General features: G+C 42.2%; 1 protein-coding gene across 2 annotated transcripts in view; it reads left to right on the top strand.

The window, feature by feature from the left end:
* GARNL3 (GTPase activating Rap/RanGAP domain like 3) overlaps positions 1–18,148 on the top strand; it is a 150,687-nt gene that overhangs the window by 83,556 nt on the left and 48,983 nt on the right. For both annotated transcript variants that reach the window (XM_045563395.1, XM_045563394.1), the window contains exons 7-12: positions 1,643–1,707; positions 3,985–4,048; positions 7,980–8,006; positions 14,912–14,987; positions 15,644–15,742; positions 17,091–17,194. In XM_045563395.1, the coding sequence (XP_045419351.1) occupies positions 1,643–1,707; positions 3,985–4,048; positions 7,980–8,006; positions 14,912–14,987; positions 15,644–15,742; positions 17,091–17,194 (435 nt within the window). The remainder of the gene's footprint in view (positions 1–1,642; positions 1,708–3,984; positions 4,049–7,979; positions 8,007–14,911; positions 14,988–15,643; positions 15,743–17,090; positions 17,195–18,148) is intronic.

Genomic DNA, 18,148 nt, shown 5'->3' with positions numbered 1-18,148 from the left:
TGTTACATGTGTGGGGCAATGCTCCCCATGTTCTCCTGCATCCTCACAGTGCTCACTCAGTGTGCACTTAACTCTGCCTATACACTGATGGTCCCCAGAACCATCTTACTTGAATATCGACTCTGGAAAGCTACCCAAGGGAGAAGATGGGGAGGAAGAGCTTTACTTGCCAGTTAGTGGTGAAGAGAAACACAAACCCATAATCCCTGGGTTTTGGCACCCACATAGGCAGTTCATGAAGACGTTACTATCCCCAGAAAAGGTGTAGAGCACACCCCCATACCACACATTCCCCCAGGCTGCCCTTGGCTTCTCTTTAAAACTGCCTTTGGTATGTGGGGTGAGAAGAAAAGGTAGACAAGGTAGGAACTGAGCGAGAGGGGCAGTTCAAGACCCTCTCCTAGGCAGGCCGGTGTCCGCCTGGGGGATGCAGAATGAGGTAGGCTGGGGCCAGTAAAAAAGCAAGGCCCCAGAGGAACTTGGGTCTCAGCAGGTGGGATCTGTGGAATTTGGAAATGTGTATTTCTATCATAATATTCCTCTATATTTATAAAAATTTTTAAACCTTTGTAATATAAACTACAAAAAGAAAAGCTCAGTCTCATTTCCTTAGCTCATAGAGAATCTATAGACAGGATCTGTCTAGCACAACTTCTGATGCTCAGCTGCAAAGACATCCTCCTCCCTGGCCTGGAGCGGGTGAGAGTATCAAGTCTGCAGGGGTGTGGGTAAGAAAGTTGGGTTTATGAAAAGAAATTGCGGTCTTGAAGAAATTTGAGGAAGTCTGCTTCCATGCCATTGTTCCGGGCTTGGACAGATGAATTGACAGGTGTGTCCTGAAAACACGACAATAGTCTTATTTATTTTTTGACCATTTTCTGCAAGACATATCCTTACCTTCCTCTAGCTGTTTGTGAGGCCAATTTTATCATTAGTCAAAGTTAGGAAGAAAGTTTTAAATATGCACTATGGGATAATCCCTTTTGCTAACCATGTAGTGTGAATCCTTTGTGGATTATAAATCTGTATCATGTCTTCTTAGATGATTAGGAAGAGAACAGCACCTGTCTGTTCTGGGCAGTTGGACGTGGGGCTGAATCATTCAGGCGATTCTTTATTCATTCCCTTTTCAGTGAGCAAGTATTTATTGAGTACTTTGTATGAATTAGTCACAGTGGGTACTCGTTTAGAGACTTTCAGTAAGAGAATACAGGCAAATATAAAAGTATACATTGTTAACACCTCTCTGAAGGATTTAAGTGATTTCTAGTTCAAAAAGTCTTTGACTTGGAGACATTGTATTTGGGTTCCATTGAACACGTAGAGACTGTTTTCTTCTTATGATCTTTGAGGCTTATCCGATTCTTGGCTCAGAAAACAAATCCCCTCTCATCTGGTTGAGGAGGTGCATCTGCTCTCCACAGTGCCTAAGACACTGAGGACCTGTGTGTTGAAGAGTCGTCCTTGAATCACACGTGTTGGGTGGGAGATAGTGTGGACTGTGTTTATTCATATACCTTCCCCTTGAGGAAAAATGAGGAAGACTGGAGTCTGGACATGGCTTCTTTTAAATGGCCGGGGAGGCGCTTTCAGAGACAAAACTGCTGAGCGTCTCACTGATTTGGTGTTTTGACTTTTCCAGGGTACTCAGAAAATATGCCTTCCCTACAGTCCCACAAAAACGCTTTCTGTGAAGTCCATCTTAAGGTGAGTACTAATGACAGAAACCCCACACCAGGATTGGGAGCCTTTTACAAATTGTTCTTTCCTGTGGTCATTCTGATGTTAGCTTTCCATCTTCTTGAGCCTTGACTGTGTGCCCGACGCTTTGTCAAGCACTTGACATGCATTACCTTGTGTAATCGTCACAGCAACCGAAAGGCAGGTGCCATGGCCATCCCCATTTTATAAATGAGGAAACGGAAGTTCTGAGAGGGAAGGCCAAGATTGCACAGCCAGTGTGTGGCGCAACCGAGGCCCAAGTCCTGCTTCTTTTTTCTTACATGCACTCAGATACTTTGGTTTTATAAAGAAAATCAAGAAATGTACTTCCTTTCATATTTCTACTTTGAAATAGAAACCCAGATGTCAGCAAAGCCTTCTCTGAGAAGAATGTGCTTATTCTTTGCCAAACAGAGAGTTAAATGAATGGAACATCTGGCTGCTCCCTGCTCAGCTGCCTCTCCTGCCCCCACCTCCCTCTCATCTGTCTCCCATGCTTGGGCAGCAGCCTCCCCTGGGGAATGCCACCACTCGGATCCAGACTGTTGCTTTGTCACCAGCTAAGACGTTACATCATAGGAACAGGAACTTCTGCATGTCAGGCAGTGTGCTAAATGCTTTACAAGCATCCTCTGAGTAAATCTTTAAGCCAGCTCCACACATGGATATATTATTATCTCCATGCCACTTATCAGGAATCGGAGCCTCAGAGAGGGGAAGGGATCTGACGGAGATCTCATAGCTGGTAAACCACAGGACTGGGATTTAAACCTACATCCGTGTGACTCCGGCGCTTGGGCATTAACCATTAATGCCACACTGTGTGAAGGACAAATCTTATCCCAGTTCCCTGACAATTTCCTCTTTATTTGTCTACAACTAGGTTGTGGTAGGAGAGAAGTTTTCAGTATCCCCAGGTAATACATGAGAGCTACCACGCATCCTTACCAAAATGGCTCTTAGAGTGAAAAACTTGACTCTATCAGTTGGAGATGGCATCTGGCTGATTAAAAGACATCAAGATTAGAAGTAAAACATTTTATATCCCATTTTCAAGCTTAATTTGGTCTCCAAATTACAGACCTTCATCCTCTCTGCTCTAGGCCTTCTGATTTTTCCCTTGGGCAGCTCTGCAGCCTGAGTTAAGAAGGTATCCACTAAGAGGTCAGCATTTTTGCTGAGCACAGAAATATCTTACTTCTTCTAAGGAGCTATAAATCTTAACTTGCTTGGAGAGTAAGAGTCTGAATTATGCTGACTTAAGATTTCTGCGAATCTTTTTTTTCCCTTAAAACAAGTTATCCCAACTCCTTTCTTCTTTCTGTTTAAAAACTAAGCATTTCATTTAGTTATAATTTAGTTACTTAGCTTTTCAGTACACCACTTATAGCCAGAGCAAGGTACACACAGCAAGATTTTAAAGGTGTGGAAGAGTTGCTGCCAATAGAAGGAAAGATTTTATCTTCTTCCATTACAAGAATGAACTTGAAGTCTTAAAAGGAAATTAAAATACAAATACTATGGAATCAGTTGAGCCCGGGTTCAAGTCCTGGCTCTGCTCTTTCCTGGCTTTGTTATCCTGTTCTTCACCTTCTGACCTTCAATTTCCTTATCTTTCAAATGGGGATAAAATGGTACTTGCTTCACAGGGACTAAATGAGATAATACATGGAAAGCATTTACCAGGGTGCCTGGAGTATTGTGAGTACTCTACAAATTATCTTTTACTATTTTTACCTTTCACTTGTAAATATTGGAATCCCAACTGAAAGGGGACCTTGGAGATCTTCAGTTCAACCTCTTTGCTTTACTCCAGAGGCACTTGCGTTCAAGGGAATTAACATTACCTGTCCAAAGTAAAACATAATAAAATAGTCTTGTTAGGGATGGTCTTGCCTATGTAGCAAAGACATGTCAGTTAATCTTAATTACATTTCATCGTTTTTCTAGTAAATAAAAATAATCTGGAAGAGTAATCAAGGTTGCCTGAAACAGATGTCCCTGACTCCTCCCTCCCTCTCTACTTCGTGTCACCAGGGAACAGTTATCTAAGTAAAGTACAGTGTGGTGTTTGGTTACTTCCACATATTCATCCAGTGATCACTCATTTGTTGGTTTGTATCTTCTCAGTGCCAGGACCTTCAGGGAATCCAGCAATGATTTTCTAGAAGATGTTATTTAGCTTCTCCGAAGAACTGAGACTTGCTCCCCATTATCCATGTTTCCACCACACTGAAGCTCATTCTGTCTATTCTATTTCAGTGCCATGAATCTGGAAAAATTTGAGAAAGGTCCCAGGGAGATTTTTCATCCTGAAATACAAAAGGTAACAGAAAATTTTATCCTTCATAATTGTACAAAAGCCATTGCAATATTAGGATGGAACTGACAGGTCGTCAGTGATTCTTAGTCTTGGATACAGACAAGAATCATCTATGTGGCTTTGAAAAAAATCATCATGAGTGAGCCTCACACCTGAGATTCTGATTTGGTGGGTCTAGGATACAGCCTGGGAATCTGTGTTTTTCAAAAGTGATTCTAAGTGATTCTGATGATAGCCACTTCTGAGAACTGCTGAGCTGTCCTCAATCCATGAACTCAGTAGGATGTACATTCAAAAAGATCTTGTTGGCTAAGTGATGTAGAAGTATGTGGAATGTGAAATAGACTTTTTAAAATTAATAAAATACAAAATGTGGTTATTGAGCTCTTATGCATGTAGAACACAATGCAAGGTGCCATTGAGGATAAGAGGTATCTAGAAAGTCATCTCTGTTTTCTTAGGACTTCCTGAAAACAGTCTGCCTTGGGAGAAAAAGAAATAATCTAGGTAATGGTTCATCAGAAAAATGTCAACCAAACTTTTGTCTTGTAGTTGTAACCAATTTAGCTTTGAAACTTATAAACACAGCCATCGCTAGTAGTGTGCCAGTCACATGTCAAAGCTGAGATTCAAGGAGTTCGATACCCCAGGGCTGGGTGACAAGGGAAGAGACTGGGAGACTGGTTGGAATTCTATCCAGGAAGCAGCAAGGAGCCAGTAGACTTTAGGACAGAGGAGCACCATGCTGCAATTTGTTTTTGCAAAAAATTACTTAATGTGAAGAGGATTGATCAGAACATGATCAATCTTTGCTTGCATACCTTTAAAATATAATTAGCTTTTAAAATAAGGTTATTGGTTCTCAGCTTACCCCAAATCTACAAGAGTTATGAATTCCCACATCTTTTGTCTTAATTTTTAAAATGGTATCCAGCCTCAGCCCCAGACAGAACTCAGGCAAAAATGGGGGGATGTTAGGTTAAATTTTAAACCATGCTGTGTTTAAAGGTTATTCTTCATAGCAAATTTAAAAACAAATTAGAATCATAAATATATCAGTACAGTATGCCTTTATTACTTTGCTTATACAAGTTATCATTCTTAATCCTTTCCTTCTTTGAGCCTTCATATGACCACCCCCTCCCCACCAACCCTGCTCCAGATCCTGAGTCCCAAAACCCCTGGAGCCAACTCTGTGGCACTTCTTTCTTCATCTTGCTGCCAAGCAAATTCCCTTAGCAGAGCTCCTCCCTTCTCAGTCATCCCTACCTGCTTTCTCTCTTCCACAGAATAAAAGAGGACAAGAAAAAAAGATATAGCAGCATTCTGCCTATTTATATCATAACTCTGTGCCTGTTTTTACCAAACAAAAGATACTTTCATGCTTTCTCTACATCCGTGTTGTGACTTTTTCCCCCTCAAGGAACCACTCCTGACCTTTGCGCTCATCCTCTGTGTGTATGAGTGTATATGTGTGTGAGACTCTGGAGTCATAGTATTATAGCTGCCATCGGGTTTCTATAGATTTCCATTAGGAACCCCTGAGCAACAGGCTTTAGGTAGAAGGGAAAGTGTTCTTTAAAATCACAGGATCCAAAGAGTAAACAGAAAGTAAACCAATTGCATTATACAGAAGACGTCTTTCGACACACAGGGAATATGACTGATGCTATTTTAGAATGTTATTCGTCTGTTTCTGGCTGCTATACGGTAGTAAAATTTTTCTTGACCAAAATCTTTCAAGAAACAATATGTGATTAAGCTAGCTTTAAATGGATAGAGAAACCGGAGTGTCTGTGTGTTTCTTCCTACTTCAGTCCATCGACTGTGTTTCCAGATAGTTGTAATATAATGTGACTTTCCTACATGACCAGGTATTTATAAAAATTTGTAGACCTAAATTTGTTTTTTTTAAAGTATTTCCAGGTTTTAAAAAAGTGTATGTAAAATTACTCTCTCCCAAATTCCATATATATGGGGGAAAAAATCAGTGTCAGTCTCAAATTAATGATTAGAATCATGCATACGTCAAAAACAATGCCAGTAGGAATGTATTAAGAAATACCATTACTGGCCGGGTGCGGTGGCTCACGCCTGTAATGTTAGCACTCTGGGAGGCCGAGGTGGGTGGATTGTTTGAGCTCAGGAGTTCGAGACCAGCCTGAGCAAGAGCGAGACCCCGTCTCTACTGAAAATAGAAAGAAATTATATGGACAGCTAAAAATATATATATAGAAAAAATTAGCCGGGCATGGTGGCGCATGCCTGTAGTCCCAGCTACTCGGGAGGCTGAGGCAGTAGGATCGCTTAAGCCCAGAAGTCTGAGGTTGCTGTGAGCTAGGCTGACGCCACGGCACTCACTCTAGCCCGGGCAACAGAGTAAGACTCTGTCTCAAAAAAAAAAATACCATTACTAGCCCAAATTACACTTTCTGGACTAAAATTACAAACTGGGAAACAGCAAAAAGAGAACTGAGCTGATACTTACAAATTCAAGAACAAAAATATTTTAAAAACCTGAATCATGTTAAGTGGGACATTGGCAAGCCAGGGCAAATTGCACGACCACCTGCTTCTGAACAAATGTAATTCAAAATAAGGAAACTGCAAAATAAATGCAACCTGACAGTCAGTGACATCTCTCTTGACCCTGGAGCTGAGTGTTGAGACACTAGCCCCTGAGCTCAGCCAGGACTCCCAGTGCCAGGCTCTGATCTCTGCAGCCTAGCCCATTGAGGAGCAGCCTGTTACTGGCCAGGAACTGGTTGCAAAACGTCCCAGCCCTAGTGCTCGCTGGGTTAGCTGGGAAGCTGACAGGTATGAGCTTTCCCTTGTCATGTTCCCTGCAGTTAGCATGGAAGGAGCACTGTGCTGAGTGTTAGAACTGGGTGGGAGATTCAGAGCTTGCTTACAGGACCTCAGCTGAGGGGGCACCCCCCAACCTTGGACTCCTCACCTGCCATTCAAGAACTGTTAAACCACACCACAGGGGGCTAAGATCAAAAGAAACTCTGGAGAGGATTGTGTATTCAAATGTAAGGGCACATGCAAATATGAAGCCCCAATATAAAAATGTAGAACACAATTTTTTCTCAGAATTCAGAAGTAATAAAGATGGCTGAGTTCTGAATGAAAGAGGCTTCCCATTAAATAAAAAAGATATTTGTGTGCCTCACACAGTTCTTTCAGAATTGCCAGGTCTCCATTTGACACAGCTCCGCCCCAGAGAGTGCTGGGCAAGAAGGAGGGGGAGGGTCCCCACCCTGACCCTTGTCCCCTGTCCCCTCGTGCTCTCCCCATGGCAGCTGTGGCTCACCTGGTCAGCTCTTGCCCACATCTGCTCATGTGCAGTTTCCCCATCAGAGCCTTTGGCTTTGGTGTCAGCATATCAACAACCAGAGTTTTTAAGAAGTTCTGCGAAAATGAGGTTTCTATGTAATTAATAGAGTGAGAATGAGAAGGAAAGTAATTTTAGGTTGATTAAATCTCCATTGTGTACCAGGCCTTCAGTGCACACTTGTTCCTTTACTCTTCACGTGACCTCCACAAGGGTTAAGACAGAAGTTATCCTGGACCATGGAGAAGGAAGCAGAGACTGAAACAGGTTAAATGACTTATGCCCAACACACTTAAGAATGTGACTGAGCAAGGACTCAAGGCCAGGATTGTTTAGGTTCACTGCTCCCTGCTGCTCTTACAACAGGAGCTGAGTTAGGTCAGGCAAATGGCAGAGAAAGAAAATCCAAGACTCTTGGCTCTCACCTGTGGTCATAGTTGGTTTTTTTTCTCCCCTCAAAGTAAGTTCCTATAACCAACTTTTTAAATTATTTTCAAAATGTCATTGTGAGTAAACTGATGGTTGGCTTTCACAGAAAATCAAAATGAAACAATCACCATTATGCGTGGACATAACTTTTACAACTTTATTTGACAGGACTTGCTGGTTCTTGAAGAACAAGAGGTGAGTGATCTCAGGGAGATATTTGCTCCTGCTGTGCTCTACCTCCGTGTTTGTAAATATACTTCCCGCTTCACTGGGAACACAGCCTTTTCTTTCAGTCAAACCTCTACATGAATCTGTTGTCACTCAAAGACTTTACTGACATGTTTTTTCAAGGTATATTTCAGAATTTTCTATGCAGCTAGCTATAAAGATATAAAAACAATGAAACTACTTACATCTGCTTGGGAACATTCAAATGTTAACCTTGTGATCAGGGTGAGTAATGAGGTTTTAATTTTCATTAAAGTAGGGTGTTTATGCTTTATTAGGATGCTCTCATTAATATGCAAAATGCCATATTTATTTGCATGTTCCTATTCCCTGTTGCCCCATTTTAAAAAAATATATTGGGTTTTCTAAGTATATAACGAATATGAGGATATATCTAAAATATTATCAATAGGCAAGTGAGTAAATAATGGTATACATTATATCTGTCAGTAAATGGCAATATCATTTGTCCTGTTGCTCAGGCCAAACTTGGAAAAATCCTAATGCTTCTCTTTCTTTGATACCCCATATCTAATCCATCAGCACATCCTGGTGACACTTCATAAAATGTCCCTGATTCAAACATATCTCAGTGCTTACACCACAACCACTCGGTGTGATGATGCCACCCCTGCCGTCTCTTGCCTGGACTCTACAGTCTCCTAAGTCTCTTCCTGGCTTACATGCCCACCCTCTATTCTGGTTTTCAGATAGCATCCAAATGGTCCTTTTAAAACATGTCAAATCAGGTTGTCTCCCTACTCAAACTCTAAAGTCTTCCTGTCCTACCCAAAGGAAAGCCCCAAATCCTTACCCTGGCTTGCCAGGGCCTGCAGGAAGTGGCCTCTGCTTCCTCTCCCATCATCGGCTCCACACTGACCATACTGACCTCCTTATTCTTCTACCTCCTCAGAAAGAGCCTATTGTTCCCACCACCAGGAGTGCTTGTCCCCCAGATGTCCTCAAGGGTTGTACCCTCACTGAATCAAGACCTCTACTCAAAGAGGACTTCCTTGACTACCCTATCAAGAACAGCACACCCTGCCTCTCACCCACAGCCCCTTTACTCTGCTTCGGTTTTCTTCTTAACTCTGTATTTTCATTTGTTTATTATCCGTCTCCCCTATGAGATTATAAGCACCATGAGAGCAGGGACTTACTCATTTTTGTTCTCTGCTGTGTTCCCAGATCCTAGAACATTGTAAATAGAAGGTACAGAGTAAATATTTGGTGGTTGAACAAGTGCATGATTGAATGAATTATGAAGTACTATGATGTCATTTAAAAAATGAGGTAGACTGCTAAGGTCTGAATATTTGCATCCCCCTAAATTCATATGTTGGAACCCGACTAGGAATATGGTGGTATTAGGAGGTGGGGCCTTGGGAAGTGATTAGGTCATGAGAGAGGAGCACTCAAGAATGGGATTAGTGCCCCAATAACAGAGGCCAAGGGAGCATATTTGCTCCCTCTGCCATGTGAGTACGTAAGCAGGAAGGTGCCATCCATGAACCAGGAATAAGGCCCTCACCAGACACTGAATCTGCCAGTGCCTTGATCTTGGACTTCCATAGTCTTCAGAACTGTGAGAAATAAAATTCCTGTTGTTTATGAGCTACCTAGTTTATGGTATTTTGGTATAATAGCCTGAACAAACCAAGACATAGACCTTTATTTACTGGCATGGAAAGATTTCTACAATATAGTATTTGCTGAAAAAAGAAATCAGTGGGCATTATTTACAGTACAATCCAAGTTATGTTTTTATAAATAAATATTTGTACATCTATTCATTCATTGATTCAGCAAATATTTATTGAGCTCCTACTGTGTGTGTACCATGTGATGATGAGGCATTGGAAATGTATCAGTGAGCAAGCAAGGTCCTTTCTTTGTGGAACTTATAGTCTTGTTAATGAGCCTGCACAGGGGGGTTTTAACTACTGAGACAGTGAAGACTGTCAAGGAGGAAAGAAAGTTTATTGTGGAGGACATCAACTGGCAGGTGGGATCAGGGGTTTTTCTAGAGGTGAAATGAATAATGCATGAAGTGAGTGAACATCATTACATGATTAGGGTAGAGTTCAGGCACACAAGCACAGTGAGAAATCATACTGGCACATACATCATATGATCAAAAAATGGTGACTAAACCTCTCCCATGGCAGAGATCTTAGTGATATAATGAGCTAGGGAGTAGTATTTGTCATCCTGTCAGTCCTGTGGGCATGCAGGTTGTAGGGAGTATAGGTTACTTAGTGGGTCCTGGAGCAAGATTTACTGTGGAATGCCACTTCTCTTGACTTTTTTGAACAATCAAGAGGTGTAAGACTTGCAAGGAGATTCTGATGTTTCTGAAAAAGAATTCAAAAGGGAATGGCCCAGTGAAACAAAGTTGCTAAGTACTATTCAGTAAATCTTACTGGTCTGGGAACTTGAAATATAAGAGAACTACAGGCCGGGCACAGTGGCTCACACCTGTAATCCTAGCACGCTGGGAGGCCGAGGCGGGCGGTTTGTTTGAGCTCAGGAGTTTGAGACCAGCCTGAGCAAGAGTGAGACGCCGTCTCTACTAAAAATAGAAAGGAATTATATGGACAGCTAAAAATATATATAGAAAAATTAGCCGAGCATGGTGGTGCGTGCCTGTAGTCCCAGTTACTCGGGAGGCTGAGGTAGGAGGATCGCTTGAGCCCAGGAGTTTGAGGTTGCTGTGAGCTAGGCTGACGCCATGGCACTCTAGCCTGGGCAACAGAGTGAGACTCTGTCTCAAAATAAAAGAGAACTACAGAAAGGTGTTTTTGTTCTTGGAGCTGGTTACAGTCTGGTGGGGTTAGACAAGCCAAATAAGTAAACAAACATACATGGCATGGTAATAACTGTAGCCCCAAGATCTGTGAAGAAAGTAACACACAGTAGTGCGATGTGGGGTGAGGAGCGGGTTTTTCACATTGAACAGAGATGGTCTCTCTGAGGGAGTGGCATTTCAGCTGATTCTTACACATGTAGATGTAAATGCAAAGAAGGGGCCTAAAAGGATGCACCCCAAATTGTTGACGGCAGTTACTTTTGCACAGAACAGCAGAACTATAGGTTGGAATGTGGCAGAGGGTGGGCAAAGGGAAAGACGCCTACATTTTTAAGGGGTCTCACTATGTTGCCCAGGCTGGCCTTACACTCCTAGGCTCAAGTGATCTTCCTGCCTCAGCCTTCTGAGTAGCTGGGAGTACAGGTGTGTGTCATGACACCTGGCTACATTTTTATCTATATATTGTCTGTGTTGGATTCATGTTGCAGGAGAATTCGTTTACTCTGTGTGTAATTTGTAAAAGGCAAACAGTAAAAATAATCCACATTTCTGACAAACATTTGAAAAATACAGACATGTACAAAAGGTAAAAGGAAAATATCACCTGCAATCACAGAGATAACTACATTTTGGTATATATATATGTTATGTTTTACATAAAATTAGGATTATACTATATATAGTCTTTTTTTTTTTTTTTTTTTTTTTTTGACACAGAGTCTCGCTCTGTTGCCCGGGCTTGAGTGAGTGCCGTGGCGTCAGCCTAGCTCACAGCAACCTCAGACTCCTCGGCTTAAGCGATCCTACTGCCTCAGCCTCCCATATATATAGTCTTTATGTCTCAAAATTACTATAGTCATTAATTCACAGATATTTATTGAACAACCACTGAGTGCATGCACATACCTGTTGTAACAAATAAACAATACAGAAATTTATTTATGGGAAATGTGAACACCTCCCCCTACTTCCACCCTCTAAAGGAACCCCAGTTAGCTGTTTGTTTGTATTCTCCTGTGCTGTTTTTGAAACTCCCAAGTTTTGAAAAATAAGTTACTGATCTCTTTACTTCTAAATTTTACTTCTTTACTAAAGAGTTATTTGCTTGAAGCAACAAGAGTCACTTCTTATGACAGCTTAAGGAGGTATCCTCCAGTCTCCATCCTCCAGAGCTGCCTTGTGCCCAAAGCATTTCTGTTTATTCCTGCGGCTTCCCAGCTAGGGTACATTGGGAGCATTTATTCCAATTCTAGCTTATTCTGGTGATAAACTATCTGATAAACTATCAGCTGCAAAGATGGGCCAAGAAACAGTTAATAAACAATACTGTGATGCTCCCAAAAGGTTAGCTATTTGGTAAAGTGATGTCAGAGTCCTGAAACCCATTTTTTATTTGTCTGCTACATAGAGAGACACCCCCATGAGAGAACATGGCATCCCAAGCTATAATATACATGGAGAGGAGAGAGATGTGTCAGGAACATGTGGAACTCTAGAAATACAGAGGCATCGACTAAACAAGAGTAACAAGGAACCAGGGTATCTAGTTTTGAATAAGCCATCATTTCTCCGTTCCACAAGAGTCTTCTGGAATGGGACTTTAGTTTTGAATCATACTTCACTTTTCTCAGAAGAAATATAATTCCTAACATACTATTAATTCCCAAGAATGTGATTGCACATTGGTTTGTAATTATGGTGAGTTTTGTCTTATAAAATTTAGAACTTAAAAAATTTAAATTCCATACAAGTAGAAATGACAAATGTGACCTTATCTGTATGTTGAGTGTGTAGCAGGACTTAAATTCTGAGAAAACCAGTGCCTACACATTCCCTGCAGCAGTCACCTCCCTCCAGGGGCCCAGGTGTGGCCTTGGGACCTTGAGAGCTCCCTTGTGTCCCTCAAGATCCAGTGCTGCAAGTAGCAGCCAACCTTACAGACCACTAAGGGTGTCTTGTTGAATGGCTGGTTAAAATACAATCTGTTGTGGTCTGATTGCCCCGGATCAAACTATCCCCTCCTAAAATACGAAATAATACATTGTAATAAGCAATACCTTGATTTCTAGAGATAGGTGAAAAACTCTCTGTAAGTCATGGGCATTATTTGGGAAGTGCTAGAAACTAAATTCCCTAAATGAGGCTTGCAAGTAAGTTCAAGTACTTAACCAGACCTTGTAGCACCATTCTTTCTGGAATCTCCACCTGAAGCAGGAAAGGTCCTTTTAATTTATCATTTAACCTGGGACCCTTTTGAGAGTAATTATTATTAATAACATCAGGACAATAGACAAAACAGATGTAAACCAAGGCTGTCTTAGCAAACCTGGATACATATACTCCCTACTATAAGTGACCTCCCTATTATAAGTGACCTTGAAGATCCTGTGCCATTGGGTGCACAGGTACCTGAAAGATTCCCATTCTGCAACCCTCCATGCCTTACAGACCTTGCAATTCTTCAGTCTAATCCTAATAACTTGTGTTGAAGACTAAACAAGGCCTTGCAACACCAATCTTTCTGGAGTCTCCACCTGAAGCAGGAGGGGTCCTCAGCAAGGGTACTGGTAGCATGATGTTCAGAGCAGCCCCATAAAAGCTTCTAAAAGCTCGGGCCAGTCATCTGGTGGCAGTAGGCCCCACCTCCGCTTGTAGCTCTAAGTTCACTCAATTCAATACTATCCAGGGAAGACAATGCCATGATAGTGGAAAGAATGCTAGATCCCAGGTTCCCACTCCAGTCCTGCCATTCACTTAGCTCCAGCTGTGGGCAAGTCTCTTTCCTTCCCTTTGTTCCTTGTCTACTCCTTAACTGACCACCAAGAAAGCCCCCATCTCAGGGTGGGTCAGACAACCTTGCAGAGGTTGATTCTCTTCGAACATCAGGGTTTTTTATTATGAAATACTTCAGGCATACAGAAAAGTATAGAGAATAATATAATAAAGATCTATAAACCCACTACCCAGTTTAAGAAAAAAAGAAAACATTAAAAATACAGTTGAGGCCGGGCGTGGTGGCTCACGCCTGTAATCCTAGCACTCTGGGAGGCCAAGGCAGGTGAATCGCTCGAGGTCAGGAGTTCGAGACCAGCCTGAGCGAGATCCCGTCTCTACTAAAAATAGAAATAAAAAAATTATCTGGACAATTAAATATATATAGAAAAAATTAGCAGGGCATGGTGGCGCATGCCTGTAGTCCCAGCTACTCGGGAGGCTGAGGCAGTAGGATCGCTTAAGCCCAGGAGTTTGAGGTTGCTGTGAGCTAGGCTGATGCCACGGCACTCACTCTAGCCCAGGCAACAAAGTGAGACTCTGTCTCAAAGAAAAAAAAAAAAAAAATACAGTTGAGACCCTGTTTGCCACTCCCTGACCCCATTCCTCTGTCTTGCTCCCTTCCCTACAGAAGCTGCTAGTTATCATTTCCACGGGATCAGATTTGAATTCAGTTTTGAGTTGAGGATGGTAGACTGTACATTTGTACCAGCTACTGCTTGCTTGGCTTGTGTTTCTCCCCCCCTTTGGCACATCTGTTTTGTGACTTCTTCAGATTAAATATCTTTAGGGATTGGGGAAAATGAGCTTTTAGTGTAAATTGCCAACCATTTCCATTTCTGTTTCTAAAAGAGTACACAAGATACCAGCCTGGGATTGTTATGTTAAGCTTTGAATTACAACGAATTCTCCTTTTCTGACGGGGACTTGAACTATTGCTGGCGGGTTGATTAGAAGATGGTGCCAGGCCTGTGAGTTACTGTGGCCATTTGCTTGGAGCTCTGTTTTGCCATAGAATGGAACTGACATCCTGCAGAGGCCATTAGTAATGAAATTGCAAATGAATTAACTCATACAAAGCATATAGTCTCGCCTGTAAGCTATAAACGGCTGTAACAGTAAAGGAAGGATTGTTGTTAACGTTGGTCAAAAATCAGGATGGATGGGAGAAAGGAAACCCCCGAGTGTCTATTCTGGTGACTGAGGTTGTCCCAAGTAATGAACAGTACATCTCAGAACTATGCTTTGATGATAAAAATTAATTTTTAACACCTTTTGTTCTTATTGTAAGGGCTCTGTGAATTTCAAGTTTGGGGTTCTTTTTGCCAAAGATGGGCAGCTCACTGATGATGAGATGTTCAGCAATGGTGAGTGGTCTCCTCCCCTCCCCTTTCTGCTGACAGAGGCCCTGTCCTGCCTTGTTGCACTTTTGATAATCAAAACTGAACTTGTCTTCTGAGTTGGAGTAATGCAAGGAGACCGTTTTACAAAATTTCAGGGTAAATTTTGTAAGGCAGTTGTTGCATATATTTGGCATATATGTATTAATCACCTAGTTTATCCCAGTCACTGCTCCAGGCATTGCAGAGATGGAAAATGAGATGGAGAGATGGAGAATTTGGTTCTGCATGGTCCCAAGAACAGAAGATTTTTCTGTGTTTTTTATGGTTAGGAGAATTATATGACGGTGTCATCTTCCTGATATTTAGCACTTTTCTTGTTAAATACCTCTTTATTGTTAATGGTAGCAATAATAATATTTTCATTTTGCAATACCAAACACTTTGCCCCCAGTCTGGTAGTGGCAAGATTAATTCATCTGGTTCTTTAGTTTTCCTTCTCTGGATTCCTGGCAATCGCGGAACTTCCTCATAGTCCCCAAGAAGGAAATGTGACTTCTTCATGCCGTTTATCATGCACACACAGCAGAGCCTAGTTAATTTTCAAGTAACTCCAGGGAATAGTTAGAAAAGGAGGACCTGTTGATACCCATGCTTTCTTCATACTTTACCTCTTCCTGCAGAAATTGGAAGTGACGCTTTTCAAAAATTTTTAAATCTCCTGGGTGACACAATCACTCTAAAGGGCTGGACAGGCTACCGTGGCGGTCTGGACACCAAAAGTAAGCTTGTCTCTTGATGTCTTCTGTTGTAATTTGTATAACTTTTGTTAGTAGGTCTGGTCTGTATTTGAACTTATACCTGAGATGGGGGAGGGGATGGACAAGAGATGATTGGAAGGAGCTGAACTTCACACCCATCTGACATGGGGTCATGGGCACATTCAGTGCCTCTATGGAGCTCTGCAAGGCTAAATCAGCCCACACAGCACAAGTGGAGTCATGGTCTTCCCATAGATACCGTGCAGTACCATCTGTGAGCTGGGGCTATGCTGGCCTTGGGCATATAGCAGCAGATAACCAACATGGGTCCCTGCCTTTCTAGGAGCCTGGAGTCCAGGGGTAGCACAGACTTTGAACAGATGATTGTCAAATAGTTTAGCACCAAGCTCTGAACTAAGAGGAAAAAGTCCAGAGTACCATCGTGGCAGTTTGCCTAATCTGGGGGATTAGGACAGGCTTCTCTGGGGGAGTGACATCTGACACCAGAGAGAGGGATCAGTAGGAGTAATCAGAGTGTCTTGAGGGGGAAGAGAATTCCAAACAGAGAGAACATCTGTGAAGTCCCTTTCCTGAGGCAGGAAAGAACACGATGTGTTTTGGAAACTAAGAAAATGCTTTTATGGCTAGAGGGAGCACAGAGGCCAAGAATGATGCAATGTGGCCTGGAAAGGAAGAGAGGGTGTGACTCTGCAGGGAGTTTGAGATCATATTAATAACTTGGGATTTTATTCTCCATGCAATTAGATGTCAGTAAGGGGTTTGAAGTAGGGGAGGGTGAGATCAGATCTGCACCTTTGGGCAGAAGGTGTGTGGAGAATGGCCCAGAGGGGAGGCAGAGGAGGAGCCAGCTGAGAGGCTATTGCAACAGCCCAAACCAGAGATGGGATCACCTTGTGGGAGAGGTTACAGGTAAGGGGTTGTGGGGAAAGGGTGAACTCACTCAGGAGCCATTTCCACAGCAGGCTCCCTCAGCTCACTGCAAGTGGGGTGAAGAGGAGAGAAGACTGTATGTCATCCTGTGTTAATTTCATCCTGTATACTGACAGCAACTGGCAGGCAAGGAATTGTAACATACTATCCTCTTTAAGCGGACCTCACCTGACCTTCTCTGTTCGGAGGCAAGGCATGAATCAGACAGCACACTAGCTTAGAGAGAGGAAGGAGGTCTCTCCACATGGGCAGGAGCCTCGCATCAAGTGGAGAGTCGATGCTTCCATGTGGGTGGATAATCCAGAATGATCTTTGAGAATGTAATGTGTGCTGTATTTCCCTGGTCTGCAAATAAAAGCTGTTTCTTTATGGCTTCAGAATTCTTTATGTTCACTAAATGCATATTTGTGTTTTACAGATGACACCACAGGGATACATTCAGTTTATACTGTATACCAAGGACATGAGATCATGTTTCATGTTTCCACCATGTTGCCATATTCCAAAGAGAACAAGCAGCAGGTATGTGTGAACAGAGCTCCCTGAGAACACACAAACCATTTTGTAGCGACCTGAATGTGGAGGGGGCACCATTATGATTCTATAGAATTAGAGGCCATATATGTTAACATATGAGCTGAACTTTAGCTACCAACTTAGGGATGCTTTTGACAGTCTGTGTATTTGAACTTTCAACAGGCCTTAGGAAGAACTAGTCTCACTGATTCTGTCACCATAAAAGATCAGAGATAGTAGTGTGCATACGTGTTTGTGTGTGAACATGTATGTGTGTGAGTGTGGGTTTATAGACCCTTGAGAGACTGTTTTGTATGTTACCTTTTCTCTGACTTCTCTTAGTATGCCTGTGCCTTGTCAGAAGGAGACTGTCGAGGACATAGAATAAGTGGATCCTGAGTCATGATTGATAAGTGCTGTTTTCAGATTAATGCAGGAGGTTAACACTGAGTGTCTGCATGGGCTATGCCAGGTTGGAAAAAGCCTCTACCCAGGACACTCCTTAGCTACCCCAGAGGCTGGCCATTTTCAGGAGAAAATTTTCCAATTTGTTGGAATTAGACATAACAAAGACAAATGCTGCCGACTGCTGAGGGATTTGGGGGAGTGCCATTTAACTTTTCGAGATTCTTATCCCCTTTTTACACATTGAAGTCATCTGTGTGAACAGATATTACTAATATGATGGACAGTTGTTTAGCAAAGATTTGTGAGAAATATGGACCTACAGAGAATATGTGATGGGGCTAAAAGCTTTTTTCTGAGCACTTAAAATTTTCAGTCCAATAAGAGGGAAAGACACAAAGCAAATCAGTGGACTAGAATGTGATGTCACCAACGTGGGATATGAAGGTGCTTTGGGGACACGATGGTGAAGGATAGGAATGGCTAGTTGTTTTTGATGGTTTAGGGTCTGGAATAAGGAGCTGATGGGTTGACTTGTGGGCATTGCAGACCCGT

Source organism: Lemur catta, chromosome 10 (assembly GCF_020740605.2).
Source record: "Lemur catta isolate mLemCat1 chromosome 10, mLemCat1.pri, whole genome shotgun sequence".
In the NCBI taxonomy this organism is placed as follows: domain Eukaryota; kingdom Metazoa; phylum Chordata; class Mammalia; order Primates; family Lemuridae; genus Lemur; species Lemur catta.
This window is presented reverse-complemented; position numbering and strand designations above follow the sequence as displayed.